The 20,017-nt window shown below is 40.8% G+C and overlaps 2 protein-coding genes and 1 pseudogene across 2 annotated transcripts; 2 read left to right on the forward strand and 1 right to left on the reverse strand.

Annotated features, from left to right (window-relative positions):
- The first annotated feature begins 58 nt into the window (after positions 1–58).
- Positions 59–1,715, forward strand: LOC136535929 (transcription factor VOZ1-like; annotated as a pseudogene).
- A 152-nt stretch (positions 1,716–1,867) lies between these two features.
- LOC136535928 (U1 small nuclear ribonucleoprotein 70 kDa-like) lies at positions 1,868–7,511 on the reverse strand. The gene is made up of 10 exons (XM_066528373.1): positions 7,335–7,511; positions 7,126–7,240; positions 6,958–7,037; positions 5,929–6,004; positions 5,775–5,839; positions 5,601–5,663; positions 3,563–3,644; positions 3,303–3,465; positions 2,949–3,014; positions 1,868–2,853 (listed from the first exon to the last, which is right to left on the reverse strand). Exons 1-10 carry the CDS (start codon positions 7,431–7,433, stop codon positions 2,202–2,204), a joined length of 1,461 nt encoding a protein of 486 aa, XP_066384470.1. The 5' UTR covers positions 7,434–7,511; the 3' UTR covers positions 1,868–2,201.
- Positions 7,512–14,103: 6,592 nt separating this feature from the next.
- LOC136537535 (protein FAR1-RELATED SEQUENCE 5-like) lies at positions 14,104–16,616 on the forward strand. Its single transcript, XM_066529470.1, has 8 exons — positions 14,104–14,168; positions 14,269–14,278; positions 14,381–14,466; positions 14,558–14,961; positions 15,044–15,245; positions 15,403–15,496; positions 15,580–15,867; positions 16,185–16,616. Exons 1-8 carry the CDS (start codon positions 14,104–14,106, stop codon positions 16,614–16,616), a joined length of 1,581 nt encoding a protein of 526 aa, XP_066385567.1.
- The last annotated feature ends 3,401 nt before the right edge of the window (positions 16,617–20,017 follow it).

Here is a 20,017-nt window from a genome sequence, read left to right on the forward strand (position 1 = left end):
GGACAGTGGTGCCGTCGAAACGGGCGCGTCGTGGGGAACTTGGACCCGTTCGTGGAGGCTAATTCCGGCAGCCAACTGTGAGGGTGGGGGATTCTAGACTGTACCGGAAGGTTCTGGAGATGGAGACGTTCCCTCTCGCGTCGTGGGTGACTGGCGGTTGATGCGTTGCTTCGGCGTGTTGCCGTGTTGGGTTCGATCCCGTTTCGGAGGCCGCCGAGTTTGAGTGTTTGACCGAGGAAGGTTCTTGCTTATTTTTGGCACAGCAGGCCACGAATTTCTTCGAAATTTGGAAGCCCAAGAGGCCGTCTGTGTAAGCCAGGCCTGTTTCAAGAGTCCCAAGCATGTGCCACGGCCTGGTGACATTTTATCACCATCATCCAATAGAAAGGGGCCTAGATTTCCTAAAAGATAATCATCAAGACGCGTCCCACACACGCTTCGATTCTGCGGTTTCGGTTAGCAGTCGGTGGTGTGTGGTGCAACACCCACAGTCCCACACTGCCACGCAAAAGGAATCGCGGTGCCATCTCGCCGTCTTTGCTTTCCGGCGATCTGGAGGAGAGCCTACTCCGTGCAGTGATGCAGACGCTCGTTGGGCCCTTCATCAGATTCGCAGCCCATCACCTATTCCATCGTCGCGGTTTGCGGTCAAATATTCTCGCACCAAAGCTACACATTCCAGGGATTAGGAATTGAACCATCTTGAAAAAAAAAAAAGAAATTCATGAACTTGGATTATGATAACTTAACTTTGATAGTTGACCTTTCTGGGTCTAATCTGGATGTCCTTAATAACCTAGAAGGGATTGTTCAGCTGGAATATCCACAGTTCAATTTGCCACAAGAGTTAGCCATACCTTGGCATGAGTATATGTGGACAGAGTGCTGGGGGTATTTTCTTGCACATGACAGATTTGCTCAAAACAGTGACTTCTGCACCTTCTACATTTGAAGCCAAAATGCGCTCTCTGGGACTGCCCCAGGCCTGCTATTGGATCAGAAAGTTGGCATGATTATTGTAGCATGTATCATGTTGATTTGGCTGTGCAGGAAGAGGGCGCTCCAGGCAAAATAACTGTGATTCGTCCAAGAGGCATTAATCTGCTGTTTGTGTCAGTGCAAAAATCCAAGGAAAAATGTTGGGGTCCCTATCTATGAAGGAGCTGCTACTGCAAAGTCTCCGTGGAATGCACCTGGTAAGGTTTTCATTCATGACTTGTGCCTATACATGGTACTGATGAACGTTTTTACTAATCCTTAGCCATCCTCTATTATTGCAGAACTTTTTGATCTTTACATCTTTGAAGGTGAATATATCATAGAATGGTTTTCTTTGACAAACTAAGGAGGGCATTTGACAGTGGAAATCGGGAGCAGTGGTCCTTGCTAGATTACAACGGCCGTGGTTGGCATGAATCTAGGAAGCAGGTGATGGACTTTTGGGTTCTGAAGAGGTCCTATTACATGGATCCACAGCCATCTAACAGTTATGAATGTCACATCTATGAATATGAGATCATTGACTATGATGCTTTTGCCTTATATCGGCTTGAAATTCAAATCTTCAGATGCAAAGAAGATCGCTAAATCAAAATTAGCTTGTAATCCACTGAATGAAAGTCAGCAGCAAACGCTTAGACTCAGTGCAGACAATCCTGTAGACACCAAACGGGCAACCCAGAGGACAAAGGCTAACCCAATAGAATGATGTGAACATCGCACTCAAAATATTGTTTTTTTATTATAGTAACTGTACAACACACTCTTGAATTTAAATTGTCATGATATTATTTTTTCCCCGTAGCAACACACAGGCATGATCCTAGTGATTGAAAGTCATTTTGTTAGAAGACAAAATGGAACAACATTTCTAAAGTTATGCAAAAACTTGGAACAAATAATTTGAAGGATCTGTCATACAAAACTTTTTAACAGAAGAGTACAAGGATGAGGGCAAATCATATGGATCTCCACAACCAGATTACACAAACATCTTATTCCACAAGGCATTGGCAGCAACAGGCTTCAAATTCCAAAATCCACGCAGTTGGGCATGCTTTTGCTTCCTTTTGAGAATTTCCCAACATGGATGAACATAACTGACAGGCACTATGCAGCTGAAACAAATTCATACAAAGAACAAACTTTGGAATTATCATTGTATATCGGTACAAAGCTGCAGGCAAATCTCACCACTGCAATCAAGCTTCATTCATGTGTTCACCAGCCCGGTGATACTGGTAGTCGCCTTCCTCATATGCCTCGCCTTCCTCGGGGCCTTCTGGTTCAGCATTGTTTGGCTGCATCTGATAGTTGGCTTCACGATAATACTCGTGCTCATGCCGCTTTGAGTGTTCAGTTTCATGCGCACGTCCATCTTGACCATAACCATATGCGTCATGACCTTTGTGTTGCTCATACTGACCATAGCCATAATCCTGCCCATAACTTGACAGATTTTTGTCATGCTTTGTCCCACCATTGCCATAGTCTGCATCCCTCTCATGCATGTGACCACGGTCACGTTCATGACTGGTGCGCTCATAATCTCTTTCACCACGGTCCCTGCCTCTCTCACGATGGCGATCATGAGAGCGAGCACGATCCCTTTCTCTATCATAGTCCCGACCACGATCCCTGTCCCTGTCACGACGATCACGGTCACGGTCACGGTCACGGCCATGCTCTCTTTCACGGTCCTTTCCTCTCTCCCTGTCCTGAGTCCTCTCACGGTCTCTATGGTGATGCTTCTCATCTCGTGAATCTCTATCACGAGTCCGGTCATGCGAACGTTCACGGGTCCTCTCCTCACGGTCTCTTTCCCGTACCCTTTCACGAGATTTTTCACGATCCCTTTGAGTGAAAATAATTACAGAAAGAAGCAATTAATATAAAGCATCAAAAGTATGACATCAATGCAACAATCCCTTTAATTCGGCATGGCTTACCTATCGGCACGACGATCATCCCTCCTAGGCTCTTCTGATCTAGGGCGCCCACCATGCTGTTGCTCCCTGATAATAAGATATGCACAAGTGTTAACAACAACTAGATATCGTAATGCCAACATAAATGTAGCACAAGTAATACACTAAGGTCATCACAACTTTCAACAACAATGACGTGTCAATGTATCAGATGGTACAGAAGGCCTCATACAGAAAAGCATGTAAAATTCAAAAGGAACACAAACATGTAGAAGCAAAGCAAACACATATGACCAGTATAAGCATTAGTGACAAGTTTGACTCCAGTGCCTCTTTCTATTTTTACAGGTGGTCAAAATGAGAAAACAGATGTACCTAGTGGAATCCTTTTTGTCAGTATCAGCACCACCCATCCTGCTTGATCCCAACCCACCACCCAATCTCCTGGGACGCCAATTTGGAACAGTTCTACCACGCTCAACATCAACTAATACCCTCCTGTTGTCCACTTTTCTCCCATCTGCTTGCTTGTAAGCATCTGGTGAGAACCCAAGTTAGCAGAGAAAATGTAAGTTATTAGGAGAGTCAAAAAATAAACCAAATGGGAAATTGCAACAAAAAAAAGAGAACCTTACTTTTCATGTCACGTGTGTGCACATACTCTATGAATGCATATCCTCTAGGTTTACTTGTATCTTTCTCAGTTACAAGACGAACCTGCAAAGATCAAATATAGTAATCAAATAATATTCAATAAGAAAGTTCCACTGAACTTAAGAATAGATATATTATTAGTTCTAATTGTGTTTGCTGTTCTTTTAATATTTAGCATATTTTATGCTGCACGACAGACAGGCATAAAGCCTAAAACAGCCGTGCTAACCTTGCACATGTAGAGCTTCCACGAGGAGTGAAATCCAGCACAGATCAACACAGTTGGAGGAAAGCGCTGTCTGGCCGATTGGCATACGTTGGGAAATAAATTGGATATCCCCTTACCAGGGAATTTTACTAAACAAAAAGGGTGCACGATAGCAATGTTTTCAAGTCGTCCAGTCGAACCTAGTCGCCACGGGACTGACTAGGATGATTAATCACGATTAATCGGACGACTTGTACAAGTCGACGGTACCCCTAATCAGTAAGCAGGAACCGATTAGGACGATTAATCGCGATTAATCACGATTAATCGGGCGACTTGAAAACATTGCACGATAGAACTAAATACTATACCAAGTCGCCCTCCATCGGTGAAATTTGTTCAGCCTTCGTTTACCAAACGAACAGAATGATAACAAAGTTAACAGAAAGGTGATAAATACCAAGTGAGTGATGTATACCCCTTATGGACAAATCGATGGATCTTCAACTCTAGGAGTTCAGAGATGCAATTAGTGCTGTGTCAGGTTGTCGATTGCTCCACAAAACCAGAATTTGGTAGCAGTGCTAGTTTTAATAGCTAAACTGAAGGAACTATAAATACCATACTCACCAGCAAACCTACCCAATTAAGCCCACATAACGTAGAAAATCCCTGTCTACAAACTGCTTTTTGAAAAATACAAAGTGATCTATGCAATTTTGTGCCACTGTCAGCATTTTTCAAGCTTGTTTACCCAAGTTGACCAATATGGTAGATGCAAATTTGTGGAATGAGAGAACAACTCAACCATTACTAGCAATTTGCTCTTCTCATGAAATTTTCTCGATGACAACAAAAAGGTACTAGGAAATAGAGAACCTGTGCCACGGATAGGTGCAGCCATAGTTACCTGTTTACGCATATTTGTGTTCCCAGAGATGCCTTGCCATTAATTGGTTGTACCAACCATGCACATATTAAAATGGCTTTCCAATGATTCAAAGCAACAGACTAACTAAATTACCAGCGAGCATACATGACTGAACCCTATATAATTTTTCATTTGAAATGTATTCCACTAAGCCCCAAATAGTACAAAAAATGCTTAAAAAGAGAGACTGTTGAGTTGTAGACCTTCTGTGCTCACAGAGATGATTGATGTTTCCTTAGTTTAGCACAACAAAACTGACAAGAGTTACTCCACACACCCCTCCCATGAAAATTTTCTTGTCTGATGTTTAAATACACTTAACTAGCTAACATTTTATATCATTGTGTTGGAACTGTATAAAACTACTGAAAATATTTTATTCTGGAACTAATTTCATAATTAAGCATTCAAGTAAAATGAAGTACAGAGAAATCATCGAATTCACAGCTCAAAAACCATAAATAGTTGTCACGGAATACATTCAAGAGCAAACACTAAATACCTGTGCATGAAACAGGGCAAATAAGTTGTTGGCTCCAAAAACTAAAGTTCAATTAAAACATTGATGCTAAGTTTACCATGACTACGAAAATTGAAAGAGTTCCCAGTTTCTATGAAAGCATTTCGAAGGAAGTTTTCAGAAACCAGAAAGAAAATGAAGAAGTGCAACTTTTGATTCCAGATATGAAATGGAGCAACAGAGTGATTATAAGGACCCTTGGTGTCGCAAACACTTGTCGGAGGAGCTTAGAAGGAAGCCATAAACTAATGAGGCAACCTTTCCACAGTTTTGGCCAATGATTGTTTGCATTTTAGAACTGAAAAAACCTTACCAAAGTGCAATAACTTCACCTGCACAGGAATTCACCACATTACTTACCCTTTTAATAGGACCATAACCTTCAAACTCCCGTTTGATCCTCTGCTCAGATGTCTCATAGTTCTGCAACAATGGCAAAGCCAATTAGCTTGGTGTTACAAAGATAACTTGCCATCTATTTTTCATGAGTACGGACTAAGGAATGTGCCAATGATTTCAAGCAAAATTACTTACAAGTCTAGCAACAAAGAGTGTTTTGTATGGGTCTCCAGTAGCATTGGTGTCACTTTGTGGGTCATCTGCATAAAACCAAATCAGAACAATGATGTTAATACATCCATCATTTTAAAAGAATTGGGGTGACACCATGCCTTAAGTAAGAACTTACACTTCTCAAGCTCTTCAGCAACCTTAGCTGCACCTTGCTCGAGCTTATTATTGCGAATCCTAGCCTTTTTCTCAGCCTGTATACAGAGCATATATATATAATCAGGTACAAGATAAAATAAAATAGTAAAAGGGTGGAACAATGTTATGATATGCCCCAAAATGGAGAAAGACATAATCCAATGCATTATTAAGCCAGAATTTGTGCAGTTGAAGAATGATTTAGGCCCATGTGATCTCAGCTGAAAGAAGTTTGACAATGCCTTCACACAGTTGGATGCATGATTTTCATCTCAAAAGTCAAAACATTAAAATATCTGGAACATACTCAAACCATGCATGCTTTTGTAGCAGAAGCAACTACCAAAGTTGACCGGTAATACCCTAAATATCATGTGCTACAAGCAGATTTCGGAAGCTACTTTCAACAAGATGCAATTCTTTATAACAAATACATAATACACCATCCAGTTGGGCACTTGCACTACAGCATAACTCAGCTACCTCAGAAACCCAATCGCAAAGTCAGATTAGAGAAAACTGTACAAACATGATATCAGGCACACCTAGGACACTCAGCATATATATATATATATATATATATATATTTACTTCTCTCTCTCAAATTCTCATTTTGTCATCAGCATTAACAGCCAACCCAAGTAGCTGTGATACCACCAGCCATCAGCATATTTCTATTGCTCTGCTGCATCATATTCCTTTGATTACCTTTGGTAAACCGATGCAAACTGTAATATCAAACTAAGTATATGCTAGGATGCATGGTTTTTGGATGTGCCAACCCTAATGCAGCCACTTTGATCTTTTTGGCACTATAACCTATTGAGCTTTTGATTGATTTTATATGTTCAGTTTCAAGGCACAGCCTTGTCTGCACTGTAGCCTTAAATATTTTGTGCAAGAAAAATAGGAGGTGCTTGATTTTAGCTAAAAAAAGAAGTATGTGTCTGACTTTTTTTTAGTTCTCCAATATTGATCAAAACCTTAAAATTATTAGACAAAAACATACCCTGGTCTCACACTTAGGCACCGGCGTTGCATACTGTGGATCGTTGCTCTCAGCAAAGTGCGACACAAACTGTGCCATCCCTGCATCCAAATCAGTAGCCACATCAGTCAGTCAGTGAGCAAACCCTTGAAAACATCTAATAGACATTCCCAAGATCCGTCGACTCACCGGTGTAAGCCGGCAATTTGCGCTTCTCCAGTGGGGGCTTGTACTCGAGCGGCGGCCGCGGCTCAAAGAGCTTGAGCAGGTTGGGAGTGAGTCCCGTCGGGTGGATCTGCCCCATCTGCGAGCGAAGAGAAACAAACCTCAGATAAGAGACGAATCAGGCAGCTAGGTTTAGGGTTTAGTGGGGGGAGAGGAGGGGATCGGTAACTTACGAGCTTGAGCTGCTGGACGTTAGGGCGCTGGCCCTGTCCCCTGGGGCGGGAGTCCGGGTTGCCCCGCATCTGCCCCCCGCCGTGGCCATAGTCGCCCATCGTCAACGCCGGCGAAGGAGCCGGCGGCTCGAGAGAGGTGCGAAGCGAGGTGGGGAGAGATGCGTCCCTCTTGTATGTTTTGTTGGGAAATCAGATCGCCTGACGTGCCGTTCCCTACCATCCAATGGAGCAGCTGAGCCCAGGTGGTCCACCTCCTCCGCACGTTGTGTCGGCCCAACAACACGGCCTGTTAAGGCGTAAAAGCAGCGCCGTTTCTCTTTTGGAAGCCCAGATGGAGCGACTGCCGGGAGCGGTCGTGGAGGGCGACGTCAGGCTATCTGATTCCTGAATTTCTTAGAAATTTGGAAGCCCAGTAGGAGGAGGAAGTGCTGGCCTACATTAAGGCCATCTGTGTAATCCAGGCCTATTTAAGAGTCCCAAGCATGTGACACGGCCCAGTGACAGTTTATCATCATTATTATCCAATAGAAAGGGGCCTAGATTTCCTAAAAGATAAGGCCTAGATTTGGTTTATACTGTAATCAATCAAATATCGGGCACATTGCCGTTGTCACATCATCTGTTCATCGTCCCACACACGCTTCGGTTCTGCGGTTTCAGTTAGCAGTCGGTGGTGTGTGGTGCAACACCCACACTGCCACGCGAAAGGAACGGCGGTGCCATCTCGCCGTCTTTGCTTTCCGGCGATCTGGAGGCGAACCTATTCCGTGCGTGCAGTGATGCGGACGCTCGTTGGGCCCTTCATCAGATTCGCAGCCCGTAACCTATGCCATCGTCGCGGTTTGCGGTCAAATATTCTCGCACCAAATTAAACTACACATCCCAGGGAGAACAAGATAGCATAAAAGAAATAATTCTGAGGTGGAGGAGTGCCAAGGTGTGATACTAAGCGAGAGAGAGACGGAACATGACTCTGACCACCATGCAGTGCAGGAAGGAACGAGATAAGCTGGGTGAGGCGCCAATTCATTGTAGGAGCTCGGCATCCATCCTGCTCGTCTCCTGATGACCGCTAGCCGGTGTTAAGAGATCAGAGTGCGGCTCTCGCTTTTGCCCGCTGGAAGGAGGAATAGTTCGGATGATGAGGACATGAGGCTTGTCAAAGCTTCTTTCTAGCCAAGCGTCGATTTTTTTGTCCAAAAGCGAATAAAGTAGGTAGCCCTGAAAATGACCCAAATCTGAAGGTGTAATTTTTATCTATTCTTTATAGCTAATTTCTAAATAAATTAGTAATATTTTATTTTTTATTAAACATTAGGTGATAAGGGTTCCCACTTGGGTGGATTATCACTGACTGGGGTTAGGCTAGAAATGGGTGGTGTGGATACCGGTTACACGCAACCACGAGGCTACAGGAATTACAATACGGGTGAGAATTGTCAATTACATGCAAAACATATTATGTGTTCGGCAATTACGTGGGAACGGGTATGGAAATTAGCGGCAGGAGTTGATATAGAAAATTAAGGTATGAATTTAATTTTTAGTCCTAATCCTTATTTGGTTAATGGAAAGAAATACGAGAGAGAGTTGAACAAGGAATTCATATCCCCTGTTTGGTGTGTGGGTTTTTTAGTAGAAAATTATACGATAGCTCATGATGGGCATTATGATGATGCAGTCATCTTCCACTAACAGTACAATTTCCACATACCACCTCTATCCTCTAGTGATTGGTGTCAGTTGGATCTCTAACCTCTCATTCTTCTTTCTACCAAAAGTCCCACTTCTACAAAACAAACAAACAAAATTCTAAATTGCTACCTCCAAACTCACATTCCATGTTATTAATTGTCCTAACCAGACATGCCACAATGATGAACGATGAGCCCTTCATGCTGATGCATACAATGTCCCCAAGGGCGAGCTTCAACCTTGCATTTCTAAGGTGGGAGAGGTTTGAAATCATAGGATAGAAGATGACACCATTGAGATGTTTCCATAGTTCCCATCAACAGAGGAACAAGTTTGAGAACTTGGCCAATGGAGTGTGAGGGGGCGACCTTGACAAATAAAGTACGTACCTGGACTCGAGGAATTGCACAGGGTCCCAACCCAAATGAGCCCATAAGCTCTAAGTAATGGGGCGAGTCAAGACAGTGTGGTCCAGGTCCTCAAGAGCATGGTTGTAAAAGACATCGGTATCAGAGTCGGTCATCATCCTCTCGTTGAGGTTGCTCTTACATTGGATCCATTCTTAGACTAGCAGCCAGCCAAAGAAACAAGCCTTTGGGGGAGCATGGTTCTGCCAAAACAAACTTAGGGTGTGATTGGTGGAGCCAGGCTGTTGCTGGCTAGGTTCATTTCATGCACAAGAAAGCTAATTGGTTCATGTATTTTTTCTTGCCTGACTATTGCTAAAAGATGATCAGTTGCCCTATTCGCCCATACCACAATGGCTTTCCACTCCACTGACTGCGTGTGTGTTGCACCACACTTACCTGCCTCGAAAGAAATGGAAACTCATCCCCGTTCCCATGAGCTAGTCCTAGACGCGCGTTGCGCCTGCTCAGGCAACAGCTCAGCTCATGGACTAAGCAACCAAACAACTTATTCTGATGTCTCGGCAGTTTGTTTGTGCTAAATACACTCAACCAATCACTCCCTAGAGAACTCACAGTTCCTGTCCTTGACCATGGCGGTGCACATCATCCATGTCCGTGAGGTACCCAAGACGATGGCATGCTCCATTTCAATCGTGGGCGTCAGGTGGGGTAGGGTGGGGGTGTCAGGGAAGTGCATATTGAATATTTTCTTAGTTATAAAAACACAATAACAAACTTGACTGAGGGTTTGTTTTGTTGAGGATTGACCGGAGCTACCTGGCCTAGACATCACTCGCAGACATTGTTTTTTTTTTTGCATGCCTAAGGCTAAGATGGATGCCTGGCTTAGGGTTCCAACCAAACTGCCCTAGATATGATGTCCAATGTTTCTAAAGTTTAGGAGTACATGAGGTAAAAAAGACAAGCCGTGAACTTGGATAAATTACATGCCAAGCCGGCACATTACCCATCTATGTCTATGTATTGAAATAATCATCCATCTCTAGGTCTCCTTATATACTGCGGGTAAGGTTAAATGATTCCCGCGTTCTCAGTAGCTGCCAGTTTGGACTTTGGAGAACCGTCTCTGACTACGTACGTGGAAATACGAAGGGACGCCCCTTTATTCTGTGCAGGCATGCAAGCAATATCCTGATGGAACTAACCCTACCATACCTCAGGCATAATCTGCCCCACGCATCCTGATCGCACCCACAAATCTTCTGTTATATTCCCCCTGTGTGGCAACAGTGAATGAGCCCCATCCCCATGGATATTCCCTGCAACTTTAGCTCGTCCGTCGACTTTACACCATGTTCTCTTCATCGTTTCGTTGGCTTATAAGCCGGCTGATACTGTTTTGTTATGAGAAAGAAAATACTGTATCATAGCTGATAAGCAAGGTTGATACAGTAAAGCGAACGGGTGTTAAGCTTTGCCTGCACATACGTGTAGGGTCCAGGGAAAGCTACGGGAAATCAGTGCAGGGATCTCAGCCCATGGAGATTAATTAGTTAATAAGTAATGCACGGAAGGGGCCTACCTTAGCTAGCTGGATCATACTCCCACCATGCTACGATGTCTCCTGTTCACAGCATGCATGCACCACTAGACGATTGTGTTAGACATGCACGGCCGAACTACTCAAAAACCTTCATCAGTATACAATTATTCTAGGGTTTTCATAATGAGTAGTTCTTCAGGCATAGATGGAGCCAGAGAAAGTTAAATTTGCTCGGCAGGGCATATGCCCTCACACATGCAGACGTCAGATGAAGAATCTCGTGATTCGTGCCACCTTTACTTCAACTTCAATACAAATGAATTTAACATCGAATACCCTGCGACATACTATGGCCTTATTTAGTTCCAAAAAGTTTTCCCAAAAAGTGATACAGTAGCCATCACATCGAATCTTGCGATACGTGCATGGAGCATTAAATGTAGACGAAAAAAAACTAATTGCATAATTTGGTTGGAAATCGCGAGACGAACGTTTTGAGCCTAATTAGTCCATGATTGAATACTAATTGCCAAATAAAAACGAAGTGCTACAGTAACCAAATTACTAAATTTCACCCAACTAAACAAGACCTATACCGTCTGTATCTGTACATCCGTATACACAACTTGTTTTTTTATTTCCTTTACTTCGACCTAGCTGCCACCAGTATCAGCCTGTTCACTTGGTCGTAAATGATTATAAATTTCCAGTCAGAACAGTATTTTTCTCTCACACCAAACCAGTCAGCAGTAATAATCCATGGCGCGTCATCCTCGTGCCTAGCTCTGATGGCGAGTGTTGTTCCACCAGATGGACTTACCCAAAACAGGTTTGAATCTTTCTGAGCACATAATGCAGCTTTCTATTTTCAGGTATTTTTGTTTTGTTTAATTTTTAGTTTTACATCATGTTTTTCCCTTTATTCTATAACTAGTTTGTAGCATGCTTACATCTATAACTCTCTGGTTATTCCATCTTTTTCTTTGATCATGCTGTTTGAATCAATTTGCAGTTCTTTGGCATCTTGGTACAACCACGTCTCTTCTAGCAATCAATATCAGTATTTTACCCCATCTACCAATTCTAATGTTGACCAGTCAATTTCCATGGACTGCAGTAGGTAATTATTGTTCTCAATTTTTCACTGCTTAATGCCAGTAGTGTCACAGATTAAGTGATTAACTAAATTTTATGCTTAAACAAACTGTTGCAGAAAATATGAAGAGGTACGACCTGCTAATGAGTCTGATACTCATCTTGAAAAGCTGCCAATGCAGCACTTCGAGCAACAAATAGCAAGTGGTTACTCTTCAAGTGAGGATGACCAGCGTGAAAGGTTAGTTTTCTAACGACTTTCAATTCTTTTTTCTGCAATTCATTAATGCAGTTAATGTTGCCTAAACTAGAGCCTTTTTTAAGTGCGATCGGACGATACTGAAATACAAAACTTAATGTGTGTCCAGAGCCTCTCTCTGTCAGAAAACTAGAGCCTCTCTCTGTCAGAAAAAAAGAAGGCTTCAATCAAAACATATGTATCAGTTGAGGGTAAACGTGTACCTCACTATACTAATTTTCCGGAAAGATCGTTAAAGTGAGACGCAACTAGAGCTTAGTACTAACTATACAAGTAACAATGTTTTCCTGGTGCTGGAGAGACAGAGCTCTAATTAAAATTCAGTTCAGACAGAGCTTAGTACCTCAGTTCCAATGTGGAGACAACTGGCCAGGCAAGCTAATAGGCAAACGTTCCTTGTGAATTTGAATTGAACTAGATTATAACAGACAAGGCATTGAGCTCCCAGCCATGCATTTTTTTTAATAAAAATGAATGTATTTTGAGATGTCCCATTCAAATGGGATAGTAAAACCTATCCGGCCAATGGTTTACTAACATGCAATTTATGCACTACTTACTGTATTTAATTCGATTGTGTTAATAATATATATTTAGCAGTAAATTTATCAGCAGTATATATTTATATTCACCAGTTTTGCCGAGGACTACTTCGGCGATGAATCTGATGCTGTTCCTGAGAACCAGTCATTTGAGCATCAAATAGCAGCGAATACTCTTCTTGTGAAGATGATGCATGTCCAAGGTTAGTGTTTTAAAAATATTTCATGGAATACTTGGTCCTGCAACTTTGATTTTGACATTGATTAGTTTACTTTATTGCACAATATCATGTGAAAATATTCTGGATGTATGCTTCCTGAGGCTTAGATTTTTTCCATTTGTAGTTCTTTGGATTAAATTGTTAAAAAATGAGGTTGCAAACAATCTGTTATCTCACTGTCAGTGCCTCAGTGGCATTGTGTTCCATATCTCAAATAAAAAGAACTAATATTTAAAAAGTGTTTATAACTTGATGGATCCACAAATAAAAAGTACTAATATTTAAAACAAAGCTTTCACAGAATCCACGGGGATATGTTAGTTGCTGGTTTGGAAGAGGATAACAACAATCAATATTACGGCAATAAATCGGATACTGTGTGTTTGAACCAACCAATACAGCACAATGAGCTTGATGTGGTGGTTGGATACTCCTCTGCTGAAGATGGACCGTGTAAACCGTAAGTACTTGGCACTATTATGTAATAGTAGTATTTTACCTTGATGCCTCTACTGAATTGATTTGTTTAATGCATTTTTTGTTATTGATTTATCTTTTTGTAAACCATGTGAAGATAAATGGAACTGTACACTTTTAGAATTACATCTCTTTTGGATGATTGTTAGTCAATATAGATTTGTTGCATGAAAGTGTCTTGGAATCTAAGCATATTTATAAAAGTCTATTCTTATTTGGTTATATCCCTTGAAATCTAAGCATATTTACCTTGAGCTCACACAATCATTTACTGAAGTGAACAATTTATTGATTTCTTTAGCATTAGATGTTATTTTTTGTTTCATATATGGTCTGTTTTACAAAATGTAGGATAGCTAGGTGGGGGACGACAAGTCCATTAGCACATAATGAAAGGATTATGGGTGCTGTAGAAGAAGCAATGAGGAAGTCAAACGATGGCACAAAAGAACATATGTTCCTGCCCAAAGTTGGTGCTGTCTTCCCATTACTAGGAGATGCATACCAGTTCTACAATCTTTACTCATAGGAAGTAGGTTTCAGCATACGGAAAGGTACAAACCAAAATGGAAACAAAAAAGCTGATGGGACAAAGGATAGGAGTATGCAGGAGTACAGATGCCAAAGAGCGGTAAGAGATTTCTTTTGCTCCCATCTAGATAAGAGAGATGTAGATAATTGCTTCACATGTCATATGGAACTGAAATTACTCTTTCCACATTCTTTTTTAGGGGAAACCAGGTTCTGGAACGAAATTTTCAACAACAATGTGTGGTTGCCCGGCTCGTCTTAGGTTGCTTCGGAACAAGAATAATGAATATTATGTTTCCATATTTGTTGCAGAGCACAACCATGAATTGGTTGAGAGTTGTGGAGAGAAACAACATCTTAAGTCACATCAGAGCATTGATCAGGCTACCAAGGACATGGTGCGTTATCTGCGTGAGAGCAACGTCAGTCTGAGCAAAGTAAACTGCATCATGGGTAGCATGTCTGGGTCTATGAATAACCTTACTTTAGCAAGAAGCATCTGAAAACTGTGTGCTCAGAAATTGCTGCAGACCTAATTGCTGATGATATTCAGAAGACTATGTTATCTTTCATGAAGATGCGCGATGAGGATCCAAACTTTGTATATTCTTTCCACATGGACAAGGACTGTAGGATCACTTCCTTGATGTGGAGCAATGGAAATAGCAGGAGGATGTATAGTCATTTTGGGGATGTTGTTACATTTGACACCACATATAAGACTAATATATATAATATGCCTTTTGGAATGTTTGTTGGGGTCAACAACCATTTTCAGAGTGTTATATATGCTGGAGTTCTGTTGACACGTGAAACAACTGAAAGCTTTGCTTGGGCTTTCAAGACATTTGTTGAAATGATGGGAGGAAAAGCACCGGTTACAATGTTGACTGGTATGTACCTTTTTTACTTTTGAATTACTCTCAATATGTTATTTATTGCATTCTTTGACATATGTATGAACATAATGTTCAGACCAAGCTGCAGCTATGGAAGCAGCGCTACGACAAGTGCTCAAAAACACAAAACACTGTTGGTGCAAGTGGCATGTCCTTAAGAAGCTTGTTGAGATGCTGGGACACATGTTCAATAACCACAAAGAATTTTCGGACGACTTCAACAAGGTGGTGAACCATATGCTGTCAGAGCAAGAATTTGATGATTCATGGGCAGCTATGTAAATATGGTCTTTCTGGAAATCCAGAAATTACTAGGGCCTTTGAATCAAGGTCCATGTGGGCCAAAGCTTGGTTCAAAGATATTTTCTGTGCAAGAATGACTAGCACACAACACAGTGAATCTACAAATAATGTTCTTAAGCATTTTGTCCCAAGGAACTCCCCACTGAATTTATTTGTGCAACAATATAACAAGCTTGTCACTGAGCAAGAGAAAGCAGATCATGAGGAAGAGAAGAACACCAAACAGGTTACTACTTGAAGGCTTTCAATTTTCAGTTTTGTTTTTTATGTTGAAGCTAAGGTTAATCCCTTATATGTTTATTTATGCAGTGCGAAATTCGACTGAAGTTTGGTTGGCCTATTGAGCGTCATGCAGCTAAGTTGTGCACTAGGGCAGCATATCATCTATTCCTTGAAGGACTAGGTAGAAGTACTGCATACATAGTTGTGGACAGTAAGGAAGCAAGTGTTTACAAAGTTGTCCATGGTGAGAGTGAATGTAGGGAAAAGTGGTCAAAAGTTAATTTCAAGGTTTCAGTTGATGAAGAATCTGGTGTATATGACTGCGAATGTGGTCTTTATAACCATTTTGGCATTCTTTGTTGCCATGCATTGCTTGTAAGTATCACAATTTTCACATTGTTGCTAGCACATCCACATTTTCATTACTTTGGCTATGGTTTATTTGATACGTTCTTTTGGTTGCAGGGTTATGGTTCAGAAAGGAGTTCGTGAGATCCCTGCCATACACATCATGAATAGATAGACAAAATCTGCACGTTTCAAGGAAGCCAACTCATCTCTTGCCAGCTGAGAAACCCAGTGGTCCAGTACAGTCAAAGGTTCTCAAGCGTAATATGCTAGATAGCACTCTCAGATAAGTAGCGAAACTAGCTGATTCAGATTCGGAGAGCTTTGACTTTGCAATGAAACAGGCCACGAGTATCTTGCAAAAACTGCAAGAAAAAAGGGATGCTGTTAGGACTACCTGCCAGGTTGGGTATGAATCTAGTGGATCAGAAGGTTTCAGAGCAGGAAAATCTAGGAGTGACGTCTTCTCCGATAGTGAGGGGAGACCTTTACAGATAGTTGATAGCAGAAGCGGTGTTGCTATCAATTTAAATTCAATCAAGCCTCCACTCTTGAACCGTACCATGGGCAGGCCTTCTAATGTGCGTCCCAAGGGCGAAGCAGAAGTCAGGATTAAAAGTGCGAAGATTCGTAAGAAGCGCACCAGATATCAAGCTTCAGGAGCCGTGAAACAATCACGGCACTGCAAAAAGTGTCGCAGCAATAACCATGATGCTAGGCGCTGCCCAGGAAACAATTCATTGAGTCCTGTTGGTGAAAAAAATGATATGGAGTGAGAATGAGGTAACCTAGTACTGTTATCAAGTTCTTCAACCTTTTTTACAGCAAACTATGCTTGTAAGTCATCTCTAGGTATTGTTCAGGTAATGTCCTATTGCCTTAGTTATAACTGAACTACAAAACACTCGATTGGCTAATTGCTTTGTCAATTATATTCGCAACATATTTTTGTAATGCTAAAGTCACTTGGAAATGGTGTACTGCTTTACTACCAGAATCGTTGTTTCAGATTTCTTTTGTTGACTGGACCACTCGGAATTTTTCCATGTGCTTAGCCTATGCAATGAGATTTTCCATTTAAAAATTCATTAATTAGTTATGCAATTGTTGTTTCAATTTTTTGTTGTTTCTAAACACTAGTACCTGTAGGTGTGTTGATTTTTTTTGTGCTTGTTACTAAGGTGTACACTACTTAGCTGCTCATCTGGTTCTCAAATAATTTGTTGGCTGATCATCAGAAAAAAATACATTGCATCAAAGTTACTTAATACTACCTGATGTAGCTATTTTGTCTGACATAATGAAGGAGGTGCGCACATTTTGACTACAGAAAATGGCATGTAAATTTGTGTTAAAAAAAGTTACATCTCCCAAAGTTAGGTTGGAGTGAAACTAGATTTATAAATTGTAAAAGAAAATATTGTTTGTTTTTGTAACTTTTTAGTGAAGTGCTGCACTAATCTACCTAAGATGTAATTGTTATGTTGGATTGAACTTTTTTTTTCATAATGGTATCTATTTGTTATTCATTGCATCATCTTCTTCAGTCTGCAGGTAGACTATGACTGTATGAGATATGAAATTTCGAACACTTCTGTTCAGTTCTTGACATATATTTTTCATATTTCAATGAAGAGAAGTTCACTAGAAATTTTCTCCTTTTTGGTCATTTGAATCTTTGCAGTGGGCTGCGGGATTTTGGACCTTTTGGTACCCTGGTGGAAAGTGAAGAGAAGTTCGCTCCAAATCTGTGGACTGCTGTATTTTGGACCTTTTGGTACCCTGGTGGATCAAGAAGTGACTCAATTTTTTATTCAGTCACTTTCTGGAACATGTTTTGTTTATTTGATAATGTCTTTCCACTACCATTTTTATGAGTTCCTGGTGCATGCAAAAAATGAAATTAATAATTAGCTTATATATATATATATAGGGAGAGTATATTCAGTAGCCAACTACAAAATAAGGCCCCGTTTGGCAGGACTTCACTTCACTAGTGAAGCCATTTTTTTTTGGCTTCAGCTCTACAAACAGTTCCACCGGTGGAGCTGAAGCGGTTTTGGTAAACCGTTTGGCAAAATGGCTTCCCTGTGAGAGCATGTTTTTAGGGGCCTGGAGGAGGAGCTGGGAGAAGCCACTTTTTTTTGGCTCCATCCCACCCCAAATCACTGTGAGAGCATGTTTTTAGGGGCTTCACAAGTGAAGCTATTTTACTTTACCCCGTTTGGTAGAAAACGGCTCATGAAGCCGGTGGAGAAGCCCTGCCAAACGGGGCCTAAGTTATTCTGTAGCCACCTTCATTTACGATAATTTTATATACTAATTTACGATAGTTAGGTTACTATAACATATGAGAATATTTACCATAATGTTATAGTAAACCACTTAGCAAGGAGTTACTATAATCTCGTAAATTAACATAGTAATTATCGTAATTCAAAGTGGCTACAGAATAAGTTATTTTGTAGCCAGCTACATGGTAGTAGTTCTCTCTCTCTCTCTCTCTCTCTCTATATATATATATATATATATATATATATATATATATATATATATATATATATATATATATATATGGAATGATATGAGCTCATAGAGTCACGTTCTGATTTTTTATTATTCAACCTGTATTTTAGTACACAACAAGGGGGATTATATGAGCCAATTGAAGCTGTTGTGGTTCCAAGGAGACACTCTGAAACTAGGTGTTTGGCTTTCAGAATGCTAAATAGGCAATTCTGAAACCTGTCAGCTGGATAGCATGATTATAGTTGTACTTAATCCTAGATTAGTGACACAATGCTTTTCTCTGTTGCCTGCGTGGATTGCACACAGAATGTGGACCAAGATGGCTATGACTCTGATGGTCTAGAAGCTGTAACAAACAGATATGGTGCTTCTGGGTCTAGTATCAAAGGGAGTACAGCATATACATATTAAATTTGTTATAGCAGCAGCAAAAGGTTTGTTATCATAGGTAGGATGGAACGACAATGCTAAGTCTGTTAAGGGAGTAAAAATTCTGGGGACGGTGTGCACTCTAAATAAAATAAATAGAAATGGTAACGAGCAGTGTAGGAATTGTTGTGAGAGAAAAATACTGTTCTGGCTGAATTGTTGTGAGAGAAAAACACTGTTTCGGCTGAAAAAACAAGCTGAACAAGCCGAATATGGGGTAAGCCGAACAGGACCATAAGTAGCAGCAAAAGAAAGAGGAAGTGAAAAAGAAGAGGACCAGACAACGGAAAAGGCAGAGTATTATATGGCTAGAAGTGGTGGATCCTGGAGTATCAAAGAGTGAGTAGCAAAATATATTATAAGGAAAAAAAAGGATAGAAGATACAACTTGCAGAAAGCTGAAACAGAGGCGCTCACTGCAGTTACCCAAACTACTGATCTCTGTTGGATAGCAGCAGCAGCTATCAGTTAAAATGGATCTGTATGTGCAGTCAAGATGCATTATCCATTAAGTCATGAAACTAATTTTGTAGGGAAGAAAATACGGGCTTCAACAATGTATAGAAAGGTGCAACTTTCAAATGTTGTAAACAAAAACACCTCTTTGGTGAGTCTAGTCCGGCATTTCTCTATCTCTACAACTAAAATATACGGATTGTCAACATCTACCCGGCAGGACCAAAACACTCATGCGATCCATATCCGGCAGACAAATAATCACCTGGAAGGCAAGTAAATAAAATGGAATAAAACTCACGGAATCACCGGCAGACAAATAATCAGCGCATGGAGACACTTGAAGACAAGTAAATAAAATGGAATAAAACGGAAAGAGAATTATGGAAAGAGAAAGGAATTTATTGGAATATCACCACGCAATGATCATGATCGTGATCCAAATCTCGTTCGTCATCCTTCACGTTGCGTGTTGACAACAAATATATTTTTTCCCAAAAAATAAATTATTGCCATGCCTCATGCGGGCTAGGATATTGTAAGTCCGACTATACATGTTTTGGCAAGGCAGAGCATGGATAAATTTAATTCAATGCCTAGCAATAAATTTTCAGTCTTTGAGGCAACTGATGTTTGCCGTAACTTTCAGATAACAAGCAAGCCTAGCTTTTATTTCAGATTCATTACGATAATGAATGTGTTTTTGGACATTATCATGGTATAATACACGTGAAAAATTGAATTGGTATATTCTTGATTTTGA

This window comes from Miscanthus floridulus, chromosome 2 (assembly GCF_019320115.1).
Source record: "Miscanthus floridulus cultivar M001 chromosome 2, ASM1932011v1, whole genome shotgun sequence".
In the NCBI taxonomy this organism is placed as follows: domain Eukaryota; kingdom Viridiplantae; phylum Streptophyta; class Magnoliopsida; order Poales; family Poaceae; genus Miscanthus; species Miscanthus floridulus.